General features: G+C 38.7%; 1 protein-coding gene across 10 annotated transcripts in view; it reads left to right on the forward strand.

Moving 5' to 3' along the window:
* Window positions 1-760: 760 nt before the first annotated feature.
* Window positions 761-26,957, forward strand: part of ETV1 (ETS variant transcription factor 1) — a 73,655-nt gene continuing 47,458 nt past the window's right edge. Inside the window, exons 1-5 of one of the 10 annotated variants that reach the window (XM_073333815.2) lie at window positions 762-933; window positions 1,376-1,510; window positions 2,274-2,361; window positions 4,132-4,179; window positions 14,106-14,159. In XM_073333815.2, the coding sequence (XP_073189916.1) occupies window positions 1,466-1,510; window positions 2,274-2,361; window positions 4,132-4,179; window positions 14,106-14,159 (235 nt within the window). In that variant the 5' untranslated portion in view covers window positions 762-933; window positions 1,376-1,465. Of the gene's footprint in view, window positions 934-1,156; window positions 1,245-1,375; window positions 1,511-1,588; window positions 1,826-2,273; window positions 2,362-4,131; window positions 4,180-4,315; window positions 4,696-5,390; window positions 5,434-14,105; window positions 14,160-22,524; window positions 22,542-26,957 lie in introns of those variants that run through there. The other 9 variants (XM_073333816.2, XM_073333819.2, XM_073333813.2 and 6 more) reach the window with 9 other exon arrangements.

Here is a 26,957-nt window from a genome sequence, read left to right on the forward strand (position 1 = left end):
ACCTGGATAAATCCCGATAAAGGAAAGATGCAAAAACTCTAATTTGGCGCTGATATCTTGCTGTATCCAGCTAAGTTTTGGCTACATACCCTGCTTATAGTCTAAATTTAGTACACATGCAGTTTCTCCTAATCCATCAAAAAATCCAGATCCCTATGTATGAATCTGATGGTACAGTTTCTGGGTTTGTGGCCAAAATTTGGCAGGATCCAAATGCTGGATCTGATGCTTTTTGTGCTGCTGTTGTACTGGAAGGTGTTGGTGTTTGGTGTGCTATAGAAATGGACAAGCATGTTCTGTATTTAGGCAGTAGAATTCAGGGGTTTGAGGCCAAGTCTTGGCAGGATTTAGCAGGATCCAGATGCTGGTCATGGGTTTTTGTGGCACTGCTGTGCAGGGATATATTTGCATCTAATGTTTTTTGTTCCTGGAATAAGAGAGAACCAAATTGGCTCTCTATTGAAGCAGTGGCATTTGCAGGTTGGGGGCAAAAAACTGTCTGGAACCAGGTGCACGATATGGGTTTTTGTGGCACTATTGCACTGGGATGCTCTGGATTCTTTCTGAGTGTAAAACAAGCAGCTACACTTGTTCTTTACTTATGTAGTAGCTTTAAGGGAGCTAGGACCAAAAATTGGGTGGACCCACCAAAATCCGGCAGGATCCAGCTTTTACCTTTTTCCCTGAGGGAGAGAGGCAGCCTGACTGACAGGCAGAAATCTGATCCTGTGAAAGACACAGAGAGCCAATGGGAGGCAGAGATCCATCAGTTTGGACTGGAGGCCCCTGGAGGAGAACCAGAGGAAAAACCACCGAATTGAGCTCTGTCAGTGGCGCTTACTGCTTCCAAGGGGGAAGTGCTGGGAAATAATTAATGTTTTTATTAAATTTGGAGGGAATTTTTTGCAGCCGATCGCCTTGCGTTACCTTCAGGTGGGTCTTTCCAGCAACTTTTTACGTAGCTCCAGATAATTGCATGGTTGTGGGTTGCAAAAATGATCCTTTAAACCAGGATAGCTGTGTCTCGCTCGCTCGCTCGCTACTCCCGTTAGGTGCAAAGCGAGTCATGTTGTTCGCCATTACTAGTTCTGCACACGTTTGCGAATCAGAGCTGCCAGTTACACAGATCGCTCTAGGGATACAGCAGGAGTGTAAATAAATACCTAGCCTCTTGTTTTGCTTTCCGCTGCTGTAAAAAGTGGGTTTTGCTCCGTGTTTTAACCTGGCACTTGCTTAGAACCCAGGTGAAAGCAGGGAAGGGAGGGTTGTTTTTATGAATGGGACTCTTTGAGGTTAATTAGCTATGCAAATTCAAGCAGTTCATTCATGGTTTCGTTTTTTTTAAATCTAAAAGCCATCTTGTATTCCCCTCTAGGCTGATTGGAGAGCAGATCCCGAGGAAATCTTCAGGTCAAATGCCCAGAAAATAAAAACACTGAGCTAAGACTTGTGGAAGAGCCGCAGAATGGATGGATTTTATGACCAGCAAGTGCCTTACATGGTCACCAACGTGAGTGATCAGTTCAAAAGTTGGTGTTTATTAACTTGACTCCGACTTATTTCTCTGGGGGAGTTTTGCGTCCATAGTATCTGCTTTGTTACCGCTGTAGGGACGACTCTTCATCTAGGGGTCGTGCCTGCAAGATGGGCTTATCGTCTAGTTATTTGAATAACGCAAAATATTCTTTAAAGCCAATTTTTGGATCATGTTTTTCAAAAAAGTAAAACCATGCACACGATCAGTAGAAGAGGAGGGCACCGGCAGCAGCTGCATGCAAAGTTTCTGGCTGTGTTTGCCTGCAACACCGAGAAGAATGAAGTTGAGGCAAACGTTAACACTTCTTGTTTTCAGGATTTTTGCAAGCAATTTTACAAATAACGTTTGGAAACAAAGCAGCCTGCTAGAATGTCCTTATCCGAATTCTCCTGAACAGTTTAAGCAAAGGGCATTTTTATGCTATTGGGTGCCGGATTGCTAAATATATATTTTAGTACTGTGTTGCAGCCGGAGCATATTGCAAATGTATCTATACTGGTAGAGGTATACATGGATAAATAAGAATGTGTTGCATCTAGGCACAAGTAGGAAGGATGTTAGGTACCCAGCATAATCCTGTGCTGTAAATTTGTCTGTAGAAATTAAGATAGAAACTGTAGGATAGTCATTTTCTCTGTGGAATATGTAAAGAATCCATGTAGGTTTTGTTTAAATGTGGAAATCTGAGGGTTGTGTGTGTGCGTGTTTTAAAGTAACTGATCTTTCCTGTTTATAGAATCCGCGTGGGAGAAACTGCAATGAGAGACCAACAAATGTCAGGAAAAGAAAATTCATTAACAGAGACCTGGCTCATGATTCAGAAGGTGAGGGCTCACTCCCTTCTCCCCCACCCCACCCCGCCCGTGATTAATTTAATAATGCAGAGAAGCTAAATAAGACAAGAAAATTGCATTTATGGTTGTGACACAAACTGGCAAAGGCAATTAACTGGTAAAGTTGCTATTCCTTCCTGACTCACCCTGTTCTGTTTTAGATATTGTTGCACATATGGCTCATAAATGTCACTCCCTGAGGTGAGAATTTTGCAGTATCTGACACAGTACCACAAGTGAAGGATACGCTACAACCCAGCATCTTCACCTTCAGGCCTTGCCTACCCTCGGCTTCTTTCACATTTTCCACCACTGTGCAATTCCACTAGTGATAGCAAGAGGGCCAGCACTAGTGTAGACCAGCAGCTGGTATTCTAACCACCACGGTGCTTGTGCCGGGCTGGAGGGTAAGACAGAACACCAGCCGTTTCTTCTGGCCTGTCCCCTACACTGGCATTTGCACTGTTGAAACCACCAGTGGAGTTGGTGCTGGTGGTTCCTTCCATCCATGGGAAATTTAAGCAAGAAAGTCTAGTCTGGACCAGGCTTGGGAGGGCCCAACTTTTTGTAGTCCGCACTCATATAACAGCCATGTTAAAGTCAGTGGCACTAGTTGCGTGAGTAAGGTGAGCGTGATGTATTCCTACTTGACAAGGGTCAGTGTAGCTTCCACACACACTCGCCAAACACTGTGTGCACCCATGTAACCCTTCTCACAGTAAGATGAGCAGAGACCCCTGCATCGGTGTGCTTAAAATCCCTGCAAAAATGCCCGTTCACAGCACACATCTAAAGCAAAACCACTTGCTGTTTTTCCTTAGTGCCAAAATAAACACAGGGCATCATCCCCTCATGTGGACTAATAGCCTGTAAAATTTAAACACATATCTGCCAATATCATAGGAAAAGGAAGTATCTTTCCAAAAGTTAATAACCTTCAAAAACATTGGCTCATCGGTTCAGACATCATGCTAAGTTTTAGCTCAGGGTAAATTTTCATACTGAGTTGCTAAAATCTCTGAAAATAGGGACCACAAATGGGATCAGATTCCGCCCTGACTTACACCCAGTATGACCCCATGCATGTCAGTACGATTGCATGGGATGTAAAGCAGCATAACATTTTGTCCATGGGCGAGGTGGTGCCACTTTAATTTCAAATCTATGTATGATGCTAATATAGTGGAATCAATATGTATCAAAGCAGAATTATCACTAAAACATAAAAGACTAACACCTTACTTAACTCCATGTTTAATAGAGCTGTTAGGTGTCTTTCCTTTTACATTTTGTTTGCTGTATTCTGCCCTTTACTTATTTGGATATGGTGTTCTAAAAAATCGAATCCCTACTTAGGCAAAATTCCCAGAGAAGTCAATTAGAGTTTTGCCGGAGTGAAGATTGCAGGAAGAGGCCTGTATTGTGTAAGGAGAAATAGATCATTTGAATGAGAGGTTATCATCTTAACTTCTCTTTGAGTTACTTAATAGGCGTTATTTGCTATAAAAGCAAACTTAAAAGATTGTGATTATTATTTCAGGAGTCAATTAAATATTACTGTAGTGTGTATACCTCTTATGGAAAAAAGAGTAGAATAATCATTAATTGCTATCAGGGTCTGTTTTTTTTATCAGTATGTAAGGTTGCCAAAGTAAAATTCACAGACATTGTTCTTCAGGAAAATATTTTTTCTAATGTGGTTTCATCTTATGGGAAGATTAAAGGTGTGCATCTTTTATATGTGTCTTTCTTTTTCTTCAGAACTCTTTCAAGATCTGAGCCAATTACAGGAGACATGGCTTGCAGAAGGTAAGGGGGAAAACTGCTTGTAAAAAGAGGAAAAACAACTCTGGAGAAAAAAAAAAAGTCCTGAACTTGCTGTCTTAATGTTCAGCCCAATTAATTGAGCTCTAAAAGAGCCACCTCATGTGTCATGCATACATTAGAGCCTCTGATGAGTTTGTCTTTGGGGACTCTGGGGCTGCTCTACCCAGTGTCATCACAAATTACCAGGAGAAATTGCTTCCAGCTCACAATCACATCTGCTTTTGGCAAGAACTAATGCACCAAGACTTCAAGTTCTAAGTCTCTGTTCAGATTTTAATTGCAATTGATCAGGTTTATATTATTGTACCTCGAGAGACTGCATACAGCCAGAACTGGGCTTGCTGTTTCCTTTACAGCAGCACATATAATTATTTGGTGTTCTGGTGGAGTACTTTTCTGATGGCAGAAATTAGTTTCTCTGGGTTCATCGGGACGGGATGCTTCAAGATTTAAGTGCAAGTGTCTTCTTTCCACCTTGTTCACAACACAGAACATTAGGTGTGTATCAAATACTTAATAAGGAAAGATTTCTTTTTTCATAAGCCTTTTGATATTGTGTATAAGTTAATTTTTTTTCTTCATGTCTTACTTTTTATAGGACTGTATATTGGGAACTAATTGGAAATCTGAGATTTGTCATTTTACATTTTTGGATATTTCAAGTAACCCTTCAAGGCTCATGATATTGATTGAGATTGATGGTTTTAAAAACACTAATATTGAAATCTGGATTTAGATTAGCTATTGAGATATGGGTAATAAAAAGGAGGACATACTGTTACAGGAGAACTTCAACAAAATTTAGAGGAGCTTTCTGCTGCTCGAGGTGTATTTGTTCACTTCAGTAATTTATGTTTATTATTTAATACTGTTTATTTTGAGTATGAAGATTCTTATGCATTGTCTGTCTCATATTATATTAAAGATTTTGTTTGGTTGAACTTTAAATGGAAAACTTTTATAGCCAAATTGAACATGATTTTGATTTGAACTAACATAATTTCTGTGAATTTACCCTGATTTAGGCACTGTGGGTGTGCACGTGTTTTATTTTTAGCATATTATACTAGGATTATACACTATTGTTGTTTACTGAATAGATGTTTTGTTTCTCTGGGAGAGGGGAGAATTGCACACGACTGCTTACCATGGAAAGAAGGAAATATTGCTGGTGGCTACTTGGCATCAGGCTGATTTTTTGATAACCATGCATGTTGTTGGTCAAGCTGTTAGCCTGTAAGTTTGTTTGTTTTACTGATTGTTTTAATTCTCTTAGCATGAATTTTTGCCTTTAGTATGTGTCTTTGTCAAGATAGAATCAAAAATTCTTTAATGAAGTTATGGAATGGAGTTGGAATATAAGTATTAGTATATTTTTTAAATCACTGAAAATAGGGTGTATTGCAACAGGGTAGTCTTATACTATAATCATCAGATAAAACAGTGACTGTCTATCTTAAATGGTAATTTTATCAAGGATCTGTTACTGTGTCTAATCTCATTCATTTTAACAATCTAGAAGGTTGTCAAAACACTAATTAAAAAGTATGATTTTTTTATGATAAAACAACTTTTAGTTTTATTTTTGGTGGCATGAAACTTCTTTTTGTTCCTGGAAATGATAAAAAAAAATTATTCTAAATCAAAAAGATTCTTGGCAGGTTGGTAATGTATGTGCAGAGCCGTTTAGTAAATAGAAAAAAAAAATGGAAATCAAGATAGACTTATGTCATTTCTGTCGGTATACAAAGGGTTGTAGTGGTGATTTTTACTTCTGAACTACTTTTGTTTCTTAAGAGTAAATGAATTTTTTTCAGTGCTCTTAAGTTTTCCCTTATGTTTTTAAACAGCGACTAGTTTGACAGATCAAAGTGAGGTGTCTAGACCTTTGTAAGTTAGGCTGAGGACAGCTTGTAAATATTGTTAATATCATACGGTAAGTATAAAAAGTTACTTTTTATCAGGAAAGAAATACCCAGACTGCTGAGTTTTACATTTATATTTAATTATATATTTCTACAGAGTATTAAACTTACATATTATACGTATTCCAGTATTATGAAAATGTTTTAGCAAAACTATAAATTTCAGACCACTACCATTTAATTCTCATTTAAAATAATCTGCCTCCCCCCCCCCCCCCCACAGCTTTGCAGAGAATCTGTAAGAGCTTAAGACAAAAAATCAGGACCCTGTTTCTGATCCTGTTTATAGCCTCTGACGCCTTTTGTAATTATGATGTTTTTAAAAAAATCTTCATAAATAAAAGTTTGTAAACTTGCACTAGTATTTACAATATACCGGTGTTAAGGATGCTATATTTTAGCTCTGCTGAAATGACTGCATGGATGACTTGTTTACCCATTGCTAGATTTGTTCATTTATGTCCTCCTGGACCTTCATAAACTAGAAATCTGCCAATTTGGCAGCATCAGTAATGTTTACATATTTCTTTTCATGATGCTCTGTAGCCAGGAAAGTGACCATGAAATTTTAAGAGCAATGGCAACTGACCAGGTTTCTCCTGCGAGTTCAGAACCCCATTGGGGAGTAACCAGGTCAGAAAATAAAGAGAGTCAAGGGAGTTAGAATGTATCAAGGGAGTTACAATGTATCACACGCAAAGAATGTTGCAAAAAATTATCAAGGCGCCTTTTGAACTTGGGACGTTTTAGCCAGCATGTTTTTATGGAACAGGGTGCTTTGTTGTTTTCTGTGAAGAATCTTAGTAATAAACAACTAAACACAAAGGGGTTTATTCTCTTCTCAGTACTTGTACACAACTTCTATGGTAAATAACAGGATTTGCAAATGTATATTAAAGGACAAAAATAATCCAAAGTACAAAATGTAAACAGATTATTGTATTAGTTTGTTTATGTAATATATTTATTACCACCCCCAACCCCAGAAACTAAATGCCACTTGTAGAAAAGTTATGATGTGTTATACTTGCTTCTGCAGTACTTGAATTCTACAAAATAAGTAGCTTTTTCTTCATGTTCTATTAAATGCATCAGGAAGAACACCCGCATTATTCTGAGGTAAAATTTAAACTGAATGTCATTTCCCAAAATCAGTAGATGGGGGATGGAAAATAATTTTGAACTATTTTCTGATGCCATAATTTGCAAGTGGAAGGATTTTAATAATTGTTTCCACTATTAAACTTGGAAACGAAGAGTTAAAATTGCTTATTGCCAGCCAAGACAAATATTGTTCAGATAATGTCTTTGTTTTTTTATTTAAGTACTGTGGCAGCTACATTTTGTCATGATAATATTGTATAATGCCTTTATTGATTCTGTATATTTGGAATTATATTGCAGTTGGCAGGTAGCAATTATTCAGTGACTTGAGATAAATTGGTTCAAATATTAATCTAATGCTATCTCATCATGGTTGCTTCTATGTATTCTGGAACAAACAGGAAAGAAAAGAAACTCTTCGCCACGGAAATCCTGCTATGCATTGTGGAAGCACTTGGGGTGGGAGAATAATAGACAACAGAAAAGCATAGTATTTATTAAAAATGGCTATTCTAGTATTTCTGTCACTAATTCCTGGCCGAAACTTGATAGAGACGAGTAAAAGGCTTCCAAAATGAATATAGGTAACTAAGCTATTCAATAGATTAACTTTTTAAAACAATAGATCTATATGATGGAGTCCCTTCTTTGGTAGTAACAATGAGAATTTATCACATAAAACTCATTAATATTTATTGTATTTTTTGATCTAGTGCAAGGTAATAGCTTTACAATAAAAGATGCAGGTAACGGGTTTGTTTTCTCACCGCAGTTTCTAGCTAGCCAGGCACAGCAGGGGTGTCTCTCCCAAGTTTTCCAAACTGAAGAAGGCACCCCACACTGATTTCTGTAAAACATTTATATTTCTGCTACCAATTAATGGTTAAATTTGGGATGAACTCCCAAGAAATGGTTTCCGTGATCTCTGCTACCATTGTCAAGTCTGTGTACACATGATTTGGTGTTTTCCAATGAATTATCCCTAAATGCACATATATGAAAGCGATCACTTAATCTGCATTGTTCAGTAATGCTCAAATTCCCATTTTTAACAGAATATAAAACTTTAGGGCTTGACCCTCAGCCGGTATAAATCGTAGTCGCTCCATTGATTTCAGTGGAGCTATGCTGATTTGCACCAGCTGTGGATCTGGCTTCTTAGCTGTCTGCTGCCCTATAATGAACCCCACCTTTGGTAAGAACATTAATCTGACTGTCGGGTATACAACCATTAAGTACTGTATCTGAATATGTATGTATTTAGTGAACGAACATGGTCAAACCGCTTCACATCTTGGTTGAAGTTTGCCAGCTAGGGAATGTTCTGAAAGGGAATAAAAACATGTTAAAGATGAGATTTGTAGCACAGTGAATCATTTCCCTTTTTTGGAGTTCTGGACAGTTAGTGGATTTGACTTTTAAATACTTGAAGTGAATGCCCGATTTCAAAAATCTCTGCACAACAAATGGAGAAAAATTGGATTTGGCAAAATGGTGCTAATCTTTTATAAAATTGTTGGTCCTAAAGGTGTGCCCATTACTAATCTGGGGGTTTCTTCTTCGATGAAAAAAACAGATTAGTAATTTTGTCCCACTGCATAGTTACTTACTGACTATGAAGGACATAGCAGATGTAAAATGTGAATGTGCATTTTAAACCAACTTCTATATTATCCTGCATAAAAGTTGAAGTCAAAAACAAAGGCCAGATCTTGCAAACCCCTCTTCATCTTAGTATAGATCATTCACACCAAGAATGGCTTGCAGGATCTGGCCCCTAGTTTTTAAGCTACACATACGTTTATATGTCAGAGCAGGTCACTTGGAAAAAAACAAAAGTTTAGTTGCTTTGACAGCACATGTAGTGTTCACTTGGTAATGATATTTGCCGTTTAGTATTCAAAAAATGGTTATTGTCATGCCTTATGAGTACTTCTATATTAACAACAGTTGATTCTTTTTTCATCTTTTTTTAAATAAAAATATGCTTTTTGTATTAATGTCTGTACTTTATATAACCTTCTAAATGTTCAAAACAGATATTGAATGAAACAAAGCTTAGGGGCCTCATTACTTTGTTTTGGGGCCTAAAACTTTATTTTAGGGTAAACTGGAAATAGTACGACTCAGATTTCTTCCTGTCAATTTCAGATTATTTTGCCACACTAAGTAAATCTTTGTTGCTTTGAAACAAATTGTGTCTAAGTCAAAAGTGAGCCTCAAGTTCTGAGAGGGGCTTGGAAATGTTAGAATATCTAAAATAAGGTTCTTAAGTGACTCAAGAAGAAATGGCAAGCTCTCTACTTATCCAGCAACCTTACATGCATGCAGTGCTGAATTTCTGGCAGAAGTTTCTGGTTGGGAAATGAAGGGTTAAATTTTATTGCCTTTTCGTTTATTAAATATGTTCCTTAGTGGGTTTGTGCTACCTCTGAGACAAAGCAATGGAATTGGTGTGTTTATGCAGAAAGTTCAAGTTTACTTTGCTGTTGCGTTCTGGAAGGGTGTGACATGAAAAGATTGTGATTGAGGCCACATGGTTCATGCTGGACTGTGTTTTTGTGAATGGAGGCAGAACTCCAGTTCTGACTGCTTGTCTTGAGGAATTGCTTAGGAGATCAGCTGTCTCATTCACTGGCAGAAAGAATGACTCATACATCTTCTTCCTTGTTTGGCTCCAGGTCATTGTTACAGTGGCTAGAGCTGGTTTTAATTAAATATTAACTCCTTTTGTACTGGATATTTGTTGGTGGTGACTTTTTAAAAAATTTTTGTTTGCAGTGAAAGAGAGGAAATTGCCCTCCAGTGTCAGGTTAAATTGCTTTTCCAAGTTGCTTTCCATTTGCAAGATATATTCTAAGTTTAGCTTTGTAAAGTAACGTGTTAATATTATCTCTGAAAATCAAAAACAGGTAATAAGTATTTCTGTGCTTTGAACAGTTGCTATTGGCAAGTTGATTTTAATTGAGTAGGTGATGAGACTATACAATCCAAACGGATACATTCCCTGTAAAACTAGGATTATAATTAACATTATTGTGCATTTCCCACACACACACACCCCCCGGGACATAGTGCTGTAGTCAGAAAGAAAAAAAACTTTTGGTAATAATCTCAGCTAAGGCGACTGGCTGATAGTACAGATGTTGCCCACTTCAAGTATGAGAGTCTGAGACTTGATGGCAGCTTGTCTATTAATGTGGAATGACCTGATAGAGCTGCTTCTGCTATTACCAATAAAATCTACATGCTTAATCTCCTTAAAAGCCTTTTATTGGGCTTTTCCCCTCCTCCTTTTCTCTAGATTCCTTAATTAAGTAGTGTAGGGAAATAGTCTCATTCTCTGCGTGGTCATTTCAGACATGTTTTCTAATAGTCTGCTAAATGCAGAGGGAAGAAGTTTTGTTGACTTGTGTCTTGTCCTGAATGTGGTGATAGAAGACCGCTGTAGCTGTTATGAGAGCCTTGTCGAATTGCAGTGTCTATGACTAACGAAAAGAAGAAACGAATGATATATCCATATATATATATAAATGTGCATGAAGTTGCAACATTCCCAAGTCACATTTTCCTTTCAGAGATCCAAGTTAAGCTGACGTTAACTGTGTACTTGCTGGTTTAACTTGTTTCAAAGACTCCCTTTAATTATCAAAACTCGGGGAACAAAAGCCCTCTTCTGTTTGAGTAATGTGGTGGTGCACTCAATCCATTTCCTTCTCATAGCTAGCTACTGTTGTAAAAAGTCCGTGTATTGGGTGGACAGTTGCTTGAATTTCTGTAATATGAATGCATGCATTTCAATTCTGCTCTGTTTTTTTTTTAAAAAACAGAGTTGAAAAAGGGGCATAAATTGACAGTTCTGATTGCCATGGGTCGTATGGCTAGCGGATCGGTGACTCTTATTTGTGTAGTTTTCGGGATGGGCTCACAGATTTATTTCCTACAGCATTTGTTTTATTTTGGTGCTATGTGGTTTTTCTAAGCATCCCAAGAAAAATGTACGGAACTATGTGTCTGACAATTTTTGTGCATTTTTTTTATGTTAAAAGGAATTGCCAGCTTTGCTATGTTCTTCCCTCCCCTCCCACCCACCCTGCGTAGTAGCTTTTCGAGAAGCGCATACCGGCAAATGTATTTAAAACTATTATAGTTTTGGCTACATTAGTCACCTCCTATTTTTACTGTTCTTTTCTAAAGCGGTCTGTTTGGGTTTTTTAACTAGGTTCTTTTAACTATTAGGTGTTCAGTAGTACCTTTCAGTAGTCAGATCCAATCCTTCTCTCCTTCACCCCCGTGCAAATTAGGGGGGATAAAACCATTGAAGTCAGTGGAATTATGCTGGTTTACAGGTAGCGGCTAGAACTGGACCTTAAAAGAAGTTTTTGGTCCTACATTTCTCATTCTCTGGATAGGAAAACAAAGAGTCTGATTCACAACTAGAAAAGGAGTACTTGCTCTAATAAATTGCATGCTCTAATAAATTGGTTAGTCTCTAAGGTGCCACAAGTACTCCTTTTCTTTTTGCGAATACAGACTAACACGGCTGCTACTCTGAAACCTGATTCACAACTGTATTACTCCAGTTTTATGCTGGTGACTCCACTGAAATCAATCAAACTGGCAAAAAGCAGTGGTGAATCAGGCCCAGAGGCTGGAGTTGGTAATTTGCTGCGAAGAATGTAAAATATGGTGGGCCCATTTCTGCAACCACCACAGATCAATCTTAAGTGGAGATATTCACATGTGGAGAGCCCATTTATTTTCATAACTAGACCGATATTTAACCCCCTGCTAGATGCATTTAAATATGACATAAAATTTTATATATATATATATATATATATATATATATATATATATATATATTTCATGGACAAGGGATATTACATGGATATATCCTATTTATAAACAATAAAGTTAATGAATAGAAATGCTACAAGTTTTATATGTGCTCCAAAATTTAAAAAAAAATTAGGAAAGTAAAAGATCACTATGGTAAAGTTTGTTAACTGGGAGAGCTTGACTTCAAGATTGGAGTTTCCTGTAGCAGTCAAATATTTGGCATATTGAAGGGAAAATTTTAAAGTTCTTACATGCACTGATCTGAATGAACCAACTGAAATTTACAGAGTGTTAATTTTTGTTTGACTTTACCTCTCTTGGGCTTTGCATTGCCCTTGAGTTCATCACTGGTAAGGATGCTGAGGTTTCTTTGGAGGGAGGACAAGTTTAATTCATCAAAAAATTACTCGGAGTATTTGATTTGGTAAATCTGATGTGCATTATGAAGAACTTTAATTCTTGTTTATTATTTAATTTAAAATGTCTTCATATATACAGTTTTCTTCTTAAAGGGCTAGTTTTAGGTAATGTAAATGCTAGAAAAAACTCCAACATCTGTGTTTGCCTCATATTAACATTAATTGCCATTCACATATTTGTCTTAACACTTGAGCTACACCCTTGTTTATAGTTACCCAAAATTATTTTGTTTTTAAGGTGCATTTGCTGTAATAGATTAGGTAAGATTATAAACATAGTCTTTGGAATCTTGAGAGTACTGTTTTACTGCAATATGGGCCTGATCCTGAAATACTTACTGAAGAAAAACTTCCAGTAAAGTCAGTGGAAATTTTTCCGGAATTAAGGAGTTTAGGATCAGGTCCACAGAATATCTTATACCTTTGCACTAAAGGATCAAGAGTGGCTAAGTTTAAAGAGATATTCTTACCTTTTGACTCACATGCGTAATTCCCATTGATATTAGCGGGTATTTGGTTTGTTTTTATACATATACTTAGCCCTTAATAGTTCCTAACTTGGAAAGCTTTCTAAAATGATCAAACAACATATTTTTCTTTATTGCTTTTAATAGTTTGATATTCAGTGTTCCAATAAATAGGTATATAACCACTGTTTACTTTTTGATGAAGCGTGTTGGGTTACCAGGTCATGGAAGATGTTTTTTTCAGTTGCAGATTACTCTCGATTTACTTCTCTTTGGACAAGACTTGTTACATACTTTCAAACTGTTCATTTCATGTCACTTTGCCATGGAAGTTCTAGATGAGGTAGTTTGACAAAAGAGCGGTATTTTTAAATTATGGTAAGCTGAGATTTTGCTAACTATGGAGGTATCTAGAAAGGTTACACCATGGCTGTCCCATGACCTGGTTTCTGCTAGTTTCCACCTTACACAATTAAACTAAACAGTATTTCAGCTATATGTCTAAACTGTGCTAAAGCCTTGGATGTTTACAAGGCATTAAGATAATTTGGGGAGACTGTTAATATCTTGACTATGCAACAAAATGGCATTGTATTATCACTGGGTGACAACCATGATGTTTCAGATGCAGTTGGAGTTATAGTGTTAGTTGAGTCATAAAGTTTCCTAAAAGTAAAGATATTACAGAAGGCAGAGGGACTCTGGTTATGGTTCTCATGCTAGGTACGTATTTTGAGCCCATCTGAAAATAAAGATTGAAATGAAAATTCTATGGTCCAGCCAAAGACTCTTTTGACCCTTTAAAAAACAAAATAAAAATGTTTTCTGCTATTTTGGCTGCAAGCGTTACCCGTAAATGAGTCCAGTTTCTCCCGGAGAAGAAACAAAGGGGGTTAAATGTACAAAGATGGTTTAAACACTGGGATTTATTTTTGTGCAGAAGTCCCAAATACCACTTTGAAAATTGATGCTAACGGGTTTTAATACTGGTTGAGGTTGTTCTCATGCCTGATTTCAGTCCTAATTATAGTTGAGCCAACAAAATCCTAGTTTTGACCTTGGCTGTGCTTCAAGGTTAGCACAATAATCTTCACTATGCTTTAGTGGCTTCTCTTAATTTGTCCCCCCCTTTTTTTTCCCCCTTTCTTCAGCTCAGGTACCTGACAATGACGAGCAGTTTGTGCCAGACTATCAGGCTGAAAGTTGTAAGTATAGTATGATTCATCGCTTTCTTAAAATATATATTTATATATATATATATATATATATTGTCTCAATTTCTAGTATTCATGGTCATGTGACAGTCATGTGGCCATTCTATTTGCCTGTCAGTGACATCAGCACTAAGAATAGATGAAGCAAGTAGGGCTCTGAAGTGCAGCCAGCAAAGGTTGTTTTTGCTGAAGGTGTAACCTTTAGCAGGTGGCCCCATTTTTTTGTTTGTCACTGAAGCAGAGAAATTCTCTCTCATGAGCTCAGTAAGATAGCGGAGCTTTCTGTGTCTCTTGAATAGAGGGAGAAGGATGGTAAGCGTTGTATGGATCCAAGTAGTGTAAAATATAAGCAACTAGTCCCTCGCATAAAAATTACTTGAGATTCTCTATGGGTTTTCTAAACAGCCCTCTTGTTTTGTATTTACCAAATACAGCTAGTCTCTGTCAACATAGTATGTTAAGTTATATTAATATATACAGCATGGCTCCATGAACCATATGTTGCATTCCTATCTCAAGCAAAATTTCCTTTGGCGTTAGTAGGAGTTTTACCTGAGTTAGAACAACAGGAATTAGTCCTATATTGTGCTAATCCACCTGCTTTTTCTGAGCCTTTTTGTGTGTGATGGGCATTCTGTCTGGTTTGCCACTTATCTTATTCATGCCAGAAACTTTTTATTTATTTTTTAACACATGCACCCTCAACTCTTCCTTTGCTGCAGTTCCCAGTGTCCTACTTTTCTGCTTTCCTTTTTGAAGTCCCTTCCACTAGTGCTGTTCTGAGGTTTGACTGGTAAAGGATACATGAAGGCAGTGGCATGAGAGACATTGCCTGGTGAGGCCAATACTGTCTCTCATCCTCTCTCTGTCCCCACCATACACATATCACTCATCTATGGCAAGTCTGGTCTCCATCAAAGGTCACTTCTAGACACTTGTCTGCTTATGGCAGTAGAGTTCAGGGCTGCTTTTCCACTGAGCTAAATAACTTCTGTTATTGATCCTACTAGAGAAAATTGCTGCAATCAGCTAAACTGAATACCTGTTAAAACTGACATTCATGTTCATAAAAGTAGTAATAAATGAAGGCATGAGCAATTTTATAATAGAGATCTCAAACAAATTAGAAGAATTTTAAAAAAGGACAGTAAAGGTAATGTAGTTCCAGAGTCGCTTAATTTCCCTGCACTTCTTGAGATTGTTCAAGATACTTAGATACATTTCCTTAACATAGTTTCCATCGAGTGCACATAACATACATATCTGGCAAAACAGGATTTATTTTCCTGGACTGATTTTATTCCAACACTGAAATTGCTTTTATTTTTGTAATAAGTTGCCTCAAATAATTCCTCGCACTAACTCCTAAAGACACACAAATGAATATGGATAATAATCCTTTTGAAATTACTATTTGTATGAAGTTTTCCCCCTCTCTTCGTATAGCAAATTTGTCTAGTATAATACCAGTGCAAAACTTGTCTATAAATTTCATCCTACATACACTGTTGTGTCCACATAAAATTTGCACAGCACAGATCTCTTGTATAAGAGTGCAAAGTTCTGCCAGGGCTTCTATTAACCCACAATTATTGTTCCAAAATAAGTCAATGATTCCTGGAGAATAATTTGTTAACTGTGAATGAAAAACCCCATCAAAGTTTGTCACTGCTTCTGGTGATAAAGAAATTCACCTAACATGGATACTTCATTAATGCTGTTGTATTTCAGAATTCTTTAGCCACAGCTTACACAGTGTTATCAAAGGATCATTTATTTCCTCATTTCAGTTGTTTTCTTTATCTTAAGTAAAGGTCAGGCAAGCTTCCTGGAGAGTACTCTAGCAAAGGTTACAGAGTTTCAAACATAGACTTGGATATAATGTACATAGCTTTGAGCTATTCAGACAGAAATGGGGAACAGCATAAGCAAAGTCAGAAGAAAAGTACAGTTGCGAAACATCACTCCCCCACAATTATGACTACTTCCTCTCGGTTCAGAACTTGCCTTTACAATGTATTTATTCTGTTGTTTATAGCTCTATAATGAACCCCCCGAGCAAGGCAGGAGCACCCAAGTTTCACTGTGTGCGAGAGGTAGAGTCAGCTGTAGGTTCTGTGCCAGGTATGTAGTTTGAGTTAATAGTGGAGGTGAAGGACAGAGATGTGGCCTTTGGAATGGAGGTCGTGGCCACTATGCCATCCCAGAGGCAGCTACCCCATGCTTGTTTGGATTTCATAGGCCTAACTTCAGTGAGGTTCCTTGAACAAAGCCTCTTTAGTTAGGCTTTATACCAAAGGGGGTGTGTGTGTGTGTGAGAGAGAGAGAGAGAGAGAGACAGAATTTCATCCAAGTTGCTTAGAAAACATTAAAAAAACCAAAAAAAACCTCCAAGGTTCTGACCTGCAGAATTATAATCTACAGATAGTAGAAAGGAGAACAGTTTAGGTGCAAGAAGTAGTAACATTTTCTTTCTAGCTTTTTCCACTCAAAGGTAGCCCTCAGATATGGTATCAACTTGTGGTGTTAACTCCATCATGAGAGAAACACTTGCTAATCAAATAGCAGCAGTAAGCAAGATGGGGAAACTATTCCCAGCCACACCCCAAGATCGTAGCATGATGGCAAAACTCTTCTAGTGCTGAAAACGTCAGTGTTGGCAATGATGGAAGCGCTAATGTAGAAGAGATGCTGGCAGTTGCTGGTGTTTTTAAGGACCATGTCTTTTGACCAATTCTAAGCAGGCTTAGATGACATGGCACTTAAAATACACTGGGTGCCTGCATCCCTCTATTTGTTAGGGCTACTGCTGCTGAAACTGCACTGGTATTTATGACAGTGGGAAACTTTGTCAAAAATACACTGCTGTAGATACACAACCCACCTCGCCTGAATAAGTGCATGTCTACATGCCATGGCGCAGCACGGTAGAATGTCACTGTCTGTTCACAAAAAACAGGGTGAAACAGGCAAATTTCATTAAAAAAATTAGTTGAAAAATTATTTGCTTTGCAACTATGTCTACAGCTAAGCTTGAGTGTCCTGCTTCGTTGCTTCATACAACACCAGAGAAATTCCTACTTAGTATTTTGCACAGCTCTTCTGCTTATTCTATATTTGAGGAACAGTGGCTTGATTTAAGGTAAGTGTATGAGAAGTAGCATATATCAAAAATACAAAAAAATACTCCAAAAATGAGAAAAATGCCACCCAGTGTTCTGTAAATGTTGTCTATATTTTTGACTAGTGCTCTCCTCAGATTTCAATAAACCTATTTTGGTGTTGACCTCCAATGTGTAATTACATGCCAGGAAAAAGTGGCCCCTGTTATCTCTCTGGGGTAAGATTTCCTATTGTTTAAAGTCCATTGACACGTACTGATGACAGGGGCCAGATCCTGCAACCCTTTTAATTAATGGTATAGATCTCAGAGATGCGAGGCTGAGGGAGAGTGGGCCCCAGACTTGCCATTGTAGGAGCTAAAATTGTATTTGCTTGAAAGCTTGTTTCGTTTGAGTGGAGATTTTAAAACTTTACCCTGCCTCCTCCCATTGTTTGATGTTATCTATGAAAGACACAAGAGGAGGTAGGCAGGCTTTGATAAAATTGTCAGATGGCTAAAGGATGTAGCTGGCAGTGAAAACTCATACTGTCAGCAAGTAACCTGGTTCATTTGATTATAAACAGGGATTACTGCTGCATCAAACTAGGAAGTCTGGTCCCTTAATGCCATAATTGTGTCATTGGCTTTTTGTTTCAGAATTTTTATTTACATTGTTGCTTTTTGGTGTTTCTCTATCCCTTAAAATGTAGATTCATGATAAACTTTTCTTTTGTCTATTATTGAATTTTCTTCTAATGAGAATTTGTGCTGTGCTTTATCAGGTGGCCCAGGCTCTCTCTTCATTTTGTTTTTGATTATGTATTTTTTCCCTGACTGTTCAGTGCTTTCGCTTAATACTGCCAAGGGGTAAATGTTAATATTAGACCTCAGCTGTTGACAGTAAATCGGTAAGGCTGGCTATAAAATTCTCTCTACTCAGTGTCCGATTAAACTTTAAGATAAGAAAAATACTCTTTAGTAATGATTTTGCATGTGATCTTTCAAGACCTTTTTTCCCCCAGGTTTAGCAAAGAAGTTCTTTCATTGCAGATGCCAGGATCCTTAAATTATTCAGGGACTGTGCTTTTTAGATTCTCCAGCTTGCAGTCTTTAAAAGCCTGTTAAAGAGAGATCTTTTACATAGGCTTCAGGTAGCTGTGTTCTTCCATCATTTTAAGCAAAGGCACAGTGTCTTCTATCTCCTGTGTAAGTCGGAGAAGTACTAAAATATTTGCATCCATGTTTGTGATACACAGAATCATGGTTAGTTTTTTTCTGCACCATGAAATGAGAACTATTTTTTCTTCTTGTGCTTTTGGTGAATTAAATATTAAAAGCAAATTACACAAACTACAGTTTACACAACTGTAACACTTTCCTATGTACCCTTGCATATCTTGTGAGCGCAGTTCCTGGATGTTTAATTATCATTTCATTCTCTGCTATTTGATGCGAAAGATATTTTTAAATCAGAATTGGAAATATCAGTGTAATGTAAATTCCAATGTTAAGCCCGATCCGGCTCCCATCCAAGTCAACAAGAGCTTTGTAAGGAGCAACTATATCCTGTGTTCATTTTTGTCTATATTGATGATGCTGTGTAGTTTATTGGCGTGTAAGTTTGCATCCTCAAGAAAGTCATTAGTGGCCTGAAAAAAAAATCCAATTTTTTAAGTTCAACATTATGTCCCCTGATTTTAAGTGGTGATTCATTGCCTAGGCAGCTGGTAACTGTGTATTACTAGAACAAGATGTCCTAGAAAGTGCAGTTGCTAGTGTTTTGGTTCTTCAAGGTGCAGTGACTAGATGGCTAACACAAATGCACAATTTTCCTGCGATATATCAATCTTGCTAGAAATGCCTTTTCTTTCAATGTAGTTCTGCAGGCACAGTACTGGAACACTTTGACAAATACCCTAGATGATAGGGCTTTAAGAGTTTTCCTGTCTTAGCCCAGATTTCTCAGATAACTCTTACTAATAATGCTTTCTGTAGCGATTTTGCTTTGTTTTTTGGTGCTTTGCTATAAACTACTTCCTCTGTTAGGTCAGATTTTTTTTTTTTTGTCAAAACACTGATGGAATTTATTTGTTTAGCTTGAACGTAACTCTGAGGGATATTTTTAGGTGATCAGAACAAAGGTCAGGGAATCAGGACTCCATGGTTCTATTCCTGCCTCTGGCTCTCTCTGATCTCAGACAAGTTGCTTAACTGCTGTTACCACAGTTTGAAGTGGATACAAAAACGCATGCATCCCTCACAGTGAGGTGGAACAGCTCCCTTAATCATCTCTTGTAAAATGATTGGAGATTCCCAAATAAAAGGCTTTATGTAGCACAAAGCATTTGTTACTATTATTATTATTTATTTACTATATTTCTATTACAGAGTCAGGTTAACAGTTATTGACTGGCCCTTATCTCGTGCCTCCCCACATGTCCTCACCTCTTTCAGTCTCTCCCTCACAATGACTTTCTTCTGGAACTCACTAACATTACATTTTAGATGCTGTGTTTGTGTTTTTTTTTTTTTTTTTAGATTATCATTTAAAATAAATTTATTTGTGAATGGTGCCTTTTAGAGAACGCTGTGGGTTCATTTGTGGTTCAGCCCTGGGAATTAGCCTGTGCTAAGCAGGGTTTTCTCCTTCCTCTAGGGGATTTTTGGGACTATTCAAACCTACCCCAGCCCAGCCTGTTCTCACTTTTACTAAATTTAATTCTTGGAAAAGTTTTACCATGAGGCCTTTCTGAGTCCGTAATGCTTTTCGTCTGTGGGCCTTATAAAATCTTGAAAGCTTATGGATTTGTTTTGATTTTAGTAAGTAGATTTTGTTTTCTCACCTCACTGTATTTTTATACTATATTTCTTGCTCTGAAGAATAATAAAGCCTTATTATGTATTCTTGCAGTGATATTGATAATAAATTAAGTCAGTACAATTGGGACAATAGTCTTGTGAAACAAGTAGCTAGCTCTTTTCCAGAGATGGACTTTGCTGCAGCCAAATCTCTTAAGTTTGAGCTGTTGCTTTTGAAATGGCCTTTGTGCGGTGAAGTGAACAGTTACTGCTGCGTAAGGTTGCCTTTCACCATCCCAGCGGAGAGTGCAGTCCTATTATGTTGAGGTGGTTTGACTTTGTAGTGCTTGGCAGTGGGGCCCAGATGTGAAGTGACCTGATAGTCCATCGAGCTAGAGGCGGGAGCACAATCCAAGTAAATGGACAGCATCTCTATGTTGTCTTGGCTCCCTCTAGAGCCCTCCAGGCACTTGTCTGTCCCTTCCAGGCCAGTCCAACCCAATTTTTCTTCCTCAAAGCCCCATTCTCATTCATGGTTTTAGTGCAGATTAATGGTTTGAGTTGCATGTGGAGGTTATCAGCTAATGAATAAACTTCAGTCTTCCCATCCTGTGATAAAGCTGTCTCCTAGGTCAAAGGTGAAGCATGTAACCTTTTCCCCTCTGAAATGGTAATTTCTTAAGGCTGTCAAATAACTTCCTGAGGGCTGTTTACATTAAAAAAAACCCACATATTTTATTCAAAATGAGGAATTTTCAGTTTTACAAAAAACTCTTGTTCCCTCTCTGACGAAGTTTCGTCTAGAATTCTACCGATCTTCCAGTTCGGGAAATACACAAGTCATCCACACAGTGCAACTTCTAGGCCCCTGCCAGAGTCTTTCTGACAGTTAGTTATTTTGATGTCTAAAAGGACAGTCATTTGTGTATAGGATTAAACGTATGAAGTATCTGTTATGATCTTGTTTGTGTTAATGAATGTAAGTTGAAAAGTGGTTGATTTGTTTTCCTGTCTTTTTCACAAACAAAGCAAAAAGGCAAATTAAAGGGACGCTGTCAATCTATTTTGACACAAACATTTGTGCTCCTTAAAGTTAACTACTTCCCATACAGTCTCATTGGAGAACATATTTCGTGTTGGAGAAGGGGCCCAAACTAAACCCCTGAATGTGAACATCATTAACTTTTTGGGGTGTTTGAAACCCAGATCCAATTTTGGAACTTGGGCCCACCTCTACTACTGTGTTTGTTTCCATAGATAAAATAGATATATATTTAAAATGTATTTCATTTTGTTCTTCCGTCTGTTGGCTGCATCAGCAATTTAAGACAAATGTCACAGTCCTCAGCAGTCAAATCTGAGTTTTTCATAGGAAAGTGGAGGAGGGAAAGGGAAAAGGAAAGAATGAATATCCCAGATACATTAAGTATTGACAGCTTGGAGAGGCTGAGATGCACAATGCATCCACATCCTCTCAGGACAACCCTTAAAGCCCATGAAATACACATAATATCCCTGATTTCAAGGTTCCATGTCCCTTCATTTACGATCTCTTTCTTCACATTATTGGGAAGTAGTCTTACTGGATTGATAAATCAAATGGCACTGGTATATAACAATTGAACATATATTATGAAGGAAGTATAATTAAGTGGTCGTCCATTTCATCAGTCCTGAATACTTGTATACTAACAGTCTAAAGCTGTAGAAATAAAATTTGTCTTAAAACTTGTGGACAGAATACTGGAGTCTTTTTAAAGAGAGAGACTCTGAACTCGTAGTTTATATTTGGTGAATGGAAGCTTTGCCTGAGAAAGGATTAGGTCAATTTTTTCCCCGTCTCATGCTTTGTGTCTTTCGCACATCACCTCTTAGCATTATCTGCTGTTAGATTGACCTTGAGTGAAGGTGAAGACATGAGTAAATTAGAGCAATGTAGAACATTTTCATTCTTGTGTATCTACCTGTTCTCTATGCTTAGGGCTATATGTGTTAGAAATGAGTGAACCATTAGCAACTTTATTTCTGGTCATCTTCCTCCTTTTTGCTATTTTGCTGTTTGTGAACTTATTCAGGAAATGTAGTTACCAGTAAGTTAATGTGGTGAAATATTTTGAGAGTAATAGCATTTACTGCCAAGTCATGGAGTCACTAAACAGGCAGGTTGCTTACTGGCCGGGTTTGTCTTCTTTGATTTTAACTTTAAGCATTATGGGTCATGATCAAGGATGCTGGAAATTTGCATGTGCAAGAAACTTGCCAATTTTGCAAATTTTAGGGTCTTTATGCAAATGTTGCTGCTTTTCTACAGACTAACTTTTGGCTTAAAAAGAAAATGTTTCTGACTTTTATCCCACTGCAAAGAAAATCTTCAGAATGGAAATTGATGTGATGTTTTCTTATTAATCCAGCCTTGAAGAACATTTCATCCAGCCAAACCACTAGCAGAAGCTAAGGTGTTAACTACCTCAGTAAGTTTCACAGCTGAAACTATTTGGGACTGTTGGATGTATGCAGTACATACCTGATGTATTTATGTACATTGTGAGTTTGCATGCAAAGGTTTAACATGCAGCTTAAGAAGCAACTGCATTCAGGCATATGTTGAAATATAAGTGTAAATTCAGACCTGAATCTCATTTACACTAAGGTCATTTTACCCTATTCTGGGCTTGTAAAGGAGTCTTAAGTGACCTTAGTTAAATGAGAATTAGGCCTCTTTTTCTGTAGGCAGCCGCAAGTCTATTGACTTCAATGGGATCTCATTGCTCAGCACCTCTGAAGATCAGAACGCTTATTTAAATTTCTAATTTTATGTATCTCTGAAAATTTTCATGATGGCTTCTTTGTTGAACTGCTTATGCAACTATAGTAATAATCAGCTGGCAATAAGTTCTCCTGAGTCACTGCAGTGACCTACGTCTTGTCCAGTGGAGACTAAATAGATTGTTTTGGCAATGGCTAGACTTTTACAGTCTGTCAGAACAGACTTGAATACAGAATGGACTACAGACATAGATTTGAGCTTCAGTCTTCCTTTTTACTATCTGGTGTTGTTTAAGTTGAGTTATTGCCTAAATCAGGGGTGGCCAACCTGTGGCTCCGGAGCCACATGCGGCTCTTCAGAAGTTAATATGCGGCTCCTTGCATAGGCGCCAACTCTGGAAAGTTGGCGACTGTAGCTCCAGCCCTGATGTGCTACAGGGTGCTCACTGCTCAACCCCTGGCTCTGCCCCAGGCCCCAGCCCCGCTCCACTCCTTCCCCCAAGGCCCCCTCCCCTGAGTCTGCTGCGCCCTTGCTCCTCCTCCCCCCCCAACCCCCTCAGCCTCCTGCACACCACAAAACAGCTGATCGCGGCGGGCAGGAGGCACAGGGATGGAAGGTTAGGTGCTGATCGGCGGCGCTGCTGGCGGGTGGGAGACACTGGGGGAGGGGGAGCGGATGGGGGGCTGCTGATGTATTACTGTGGCTCTTTGGCAATACACATTGGTAAATTCTGGCTCCTTCTCAGGCTCAGGTTGGCCACCCCGGCCTAAAGGATGAGTATTTTTGCTCATGTGTCATTTGTAATGGGTCTACAATGTTTGCACATTTTCCTAAGTGAGGTCTGTAAACAGATCTCCCATTGATTTAAGGCTGAGACTGATTTCAGGGGAAAATCTATTTGACAACTTCCTAGTCTCCTGGAAGAATGCACAGGCTTCAGATGTGCAACAATACTATTATGGAACAGTGCAAGGATTAATGATGACTTGATGCATATGTTATGGTTCTGTTCCATAGTGCTCTATTTTTTTGGAGGAAGTAAACTGTCATATAATCAATCCTAATACTCTATACAAACTTGCCACTAGAGCCCCCAATTTCTTGTAGGTGGGATCAGCAACCCTCCAGGATGTCAATAAAATGGTAGGTTAGTCTAACCACCAAAAGCCCAACACCACCTTGCATGCACAGCTCACAGGAGGTTAGTCACTGTGATATGTCTTCATTGCATATTTAGCTCAACTCTGCCTTCCATTCACATAGAAAAACCTCTGACCTGCGTTTGAAGGTGCTTTAAGCCCAGGTTATTTTACTAGGCTGGGGGTGGGGATTAGAGCCTTAGCTCAACTATCTCGGGCTGGAACACACACACGTTGCAGTGAAGATGTAGGCAAAATCACTTGTCCAAATAGCCCTTCCCACAATTCCCCTGCAGTTGATACAAATGGCTGTTACTCATCACAAAGAATCAAGGGATAAGCCCCAGATACCTATGGGTGAGTGGAGACACAGTTATGTGAATATAGCATTGCTGGGGGAATGCTCACATCTGGGCTAGGCTAATCTTGGTGCCAATTAATGGGTTAACTGTGCAAGGAAAACACACCCCTGAGTTCCTAGGTATGCAAAGGCAGCACACCCACTACTTACATCCCTTTGTGGACTGTATCTTACTTACCTGATCAGCTCTGCTGGCCAGTGCAAAAGGGAGGGGAACCATGTGTTGTTGGAGTACAAAGAGAGCAGCCACTTTCTGCCTGGGCTTTACCTGGGTGTAGCTGATCCTTAGAGAGTAATAGTTAAACACTCGAAGTCAGCAAACAAAATTGACACTGCTGCGTTGCATACAGGCCTCAGTGATTTGGCAAATTTTGAAAAAAAAAAATGCATACCAAGTTCAGGAATTCTTGTTCTCTTTCTTGGAACTACAGTATATGATTGAGCAAGGTTAACCGGGTTAGAATCTGATTAATTACTTTTATGTTTGTTTATAAAACTTGATGTGCATTGTGTGCTTAGGGTTGCCAACTTTTTAATTTCTGAAAACTGGACCCTACAGCAGGAAAGCTGGAGCCTCCCCCTTTTCCCCCCGAGGCCCCACCCCTGCTCTGCCTCTTCTCTCTGAGGCCCCACCCCTGTCACTCACTGCTCTTCCCCCTCCCCCTCGCTCAGTACTGTCTACCTCCCTCCCCCCTACCAGCTGGGCTCCCTTTGCTCCAGGAGCCTGCCTGCTCGCCCACAAGATGCAGGTAGGAGGCAGCCCCAGATGAGTAGGGGCTGGCATGGGTTGATGACCCAGCGGCTCCTCCCTTGGCCTCCCCTCCTGTGGTAACTGGACTTTTGGGGTCTGGTCAGTACATATGACCGGTCACTGTACAGGTCCCCTTTCCATCAGACTTTCCGGTCGAAAACTGGACACCTGGCAACCCTATGTTTGTAGAATTTAGAGTTAAGCTACAGCGTGTTTTGTTGACACATATTTTATTTTATCTCGCTATTAAAAAGACACAGTCAATTTAAAAATCATACTTTGAAAATGTACTTTCTCTTGTTATTTTTAATACTTCTCTACAACAGAGAGAGGCTAAGATAAGACTGTTTCCGGTTAGTTTACTTTGTGCCTTGGGCAGCACTTTGTGTAGTCAATGTTACTGTTTATAGGTTTCTCTGTGGCATTTCCCTTCATAGTATCTAAGCACCTGACAGATATGAATGTGTTTATCCTCACAACATGGTTGTGAGATATGGAAATATTGTTATTCCAATTTTTCAGGTGTGGGAACTAACACACAATGATTAAGATTTCTCAAGATGGGCTACCAAAACAGAGGTACCCAAAATCAGAGGCCGTCTTTTGAAAATGTAGGTCCAAGTGACTTGCTCAGGTTTACACAAAAACCAGGAACTGAGTCTAGTTTCCTGACTCCCAGTCCACTTTCTTACATACAAGATCAGCCTCCCTCTCCCGTTTGCCCTGTTCTTTATGTGGATTTGTCACTAAGCTACTGGGAAGTGAGAAAACATTTTTTTTTTTAAAAACTAGAAAAATGTGATTGGAAACTCCCCAGAATTGGCAGGCCTGAGTAGGTCCTGCTCTATGTCCTGCTAATTGCTGTTTGTTTTTTCTTTTGAGGGTGGGGAGGGAGGGAAATTGACAAAATTTTAAGTTGACAGTGTCTCTTTAAAATAATAATTTTTATAGGTTTTGCATTTAAGTGATCTATTCATTAAATGATGTGCTAAAAAGAGAAATATAAGAAACGTTCTGGTTAGTTCAGGGGTTCAGGTGAAAGTCTCGACCAAGTTTCCCAAAGTTTCCTTCAGACACCAGTTGTCCCTAGAAAAAATAACAAGTTGCCAAGTTTGCCCCTAAAGCTCTTCTGGAAGAAATGTATAGCACTAAATACAGAAATGATAAACCTACTTACTGAAAACTGCAGCAGGGATATTATCTATCTACCCATGTGAGACAGGCAAGCGCCTATCTTCTCCCACTTTACGAATGGACTTAAGCTGGAGATAGGCATCTAGATGCCTACAGTGAGGCAGCTGTAGGCATTCTCAGAGACAGAAACGTAGGTGCCTAGGGAACTCTTACCCTGAACACTTAGTTAGCAGGTGACTTTAGGAGCTACAGGGTTTGGCAGGAGTTTTGTGGACTTGAATGGAGCAAACCTGGTCAAGTACCTTTTTTGAGTGGATTCACAGAGCTCTCAACCATGCTTGTAGCTGTGTCCATGGTTTCACACTGACTCAACAGACATTCTAGGCTTCCGGGTGAGAATTCTAGACTCTTTATTGTATAGATGTGCTTATGGCTTCCATCATCATAATATCTGAATGCCTACTACATTCTCTAGCTTAGTGTGAATGGCTGGATACCTATCCTGTCCTCAGCAGAGTACACAGGCCCTGATTTAGTGCCCAAACTCCTCTCTTCCCTGGGATTTGGCTTTATTGATAACTCACAAACAAGAACACAAGAGCTTAAACTTCCTCCTCAAGCTTGGCTGTTTCGAAGGTTTTTGTCCAGGACATTCTTTTTGTTTCCTAAATCGCAAAGAGACACTCTCATTCCCTGTCTGGACTCATTTAACCCACATACTAGCATGACTGTCAG

This window comes from Lepidochelys kempii, chromosome 2 (assembly GCF_965140285.1).
Source record: "Lepidochelys kempii isolate rLepKem1 chromosome 2, rLepKem1.hap1, whole genome shotgun sequence".
NCBI lineage: Eukaryota > Metazoa > Chordata > Testudines > Cheloniidae > Lepidochelys > Lepidochelys kempii.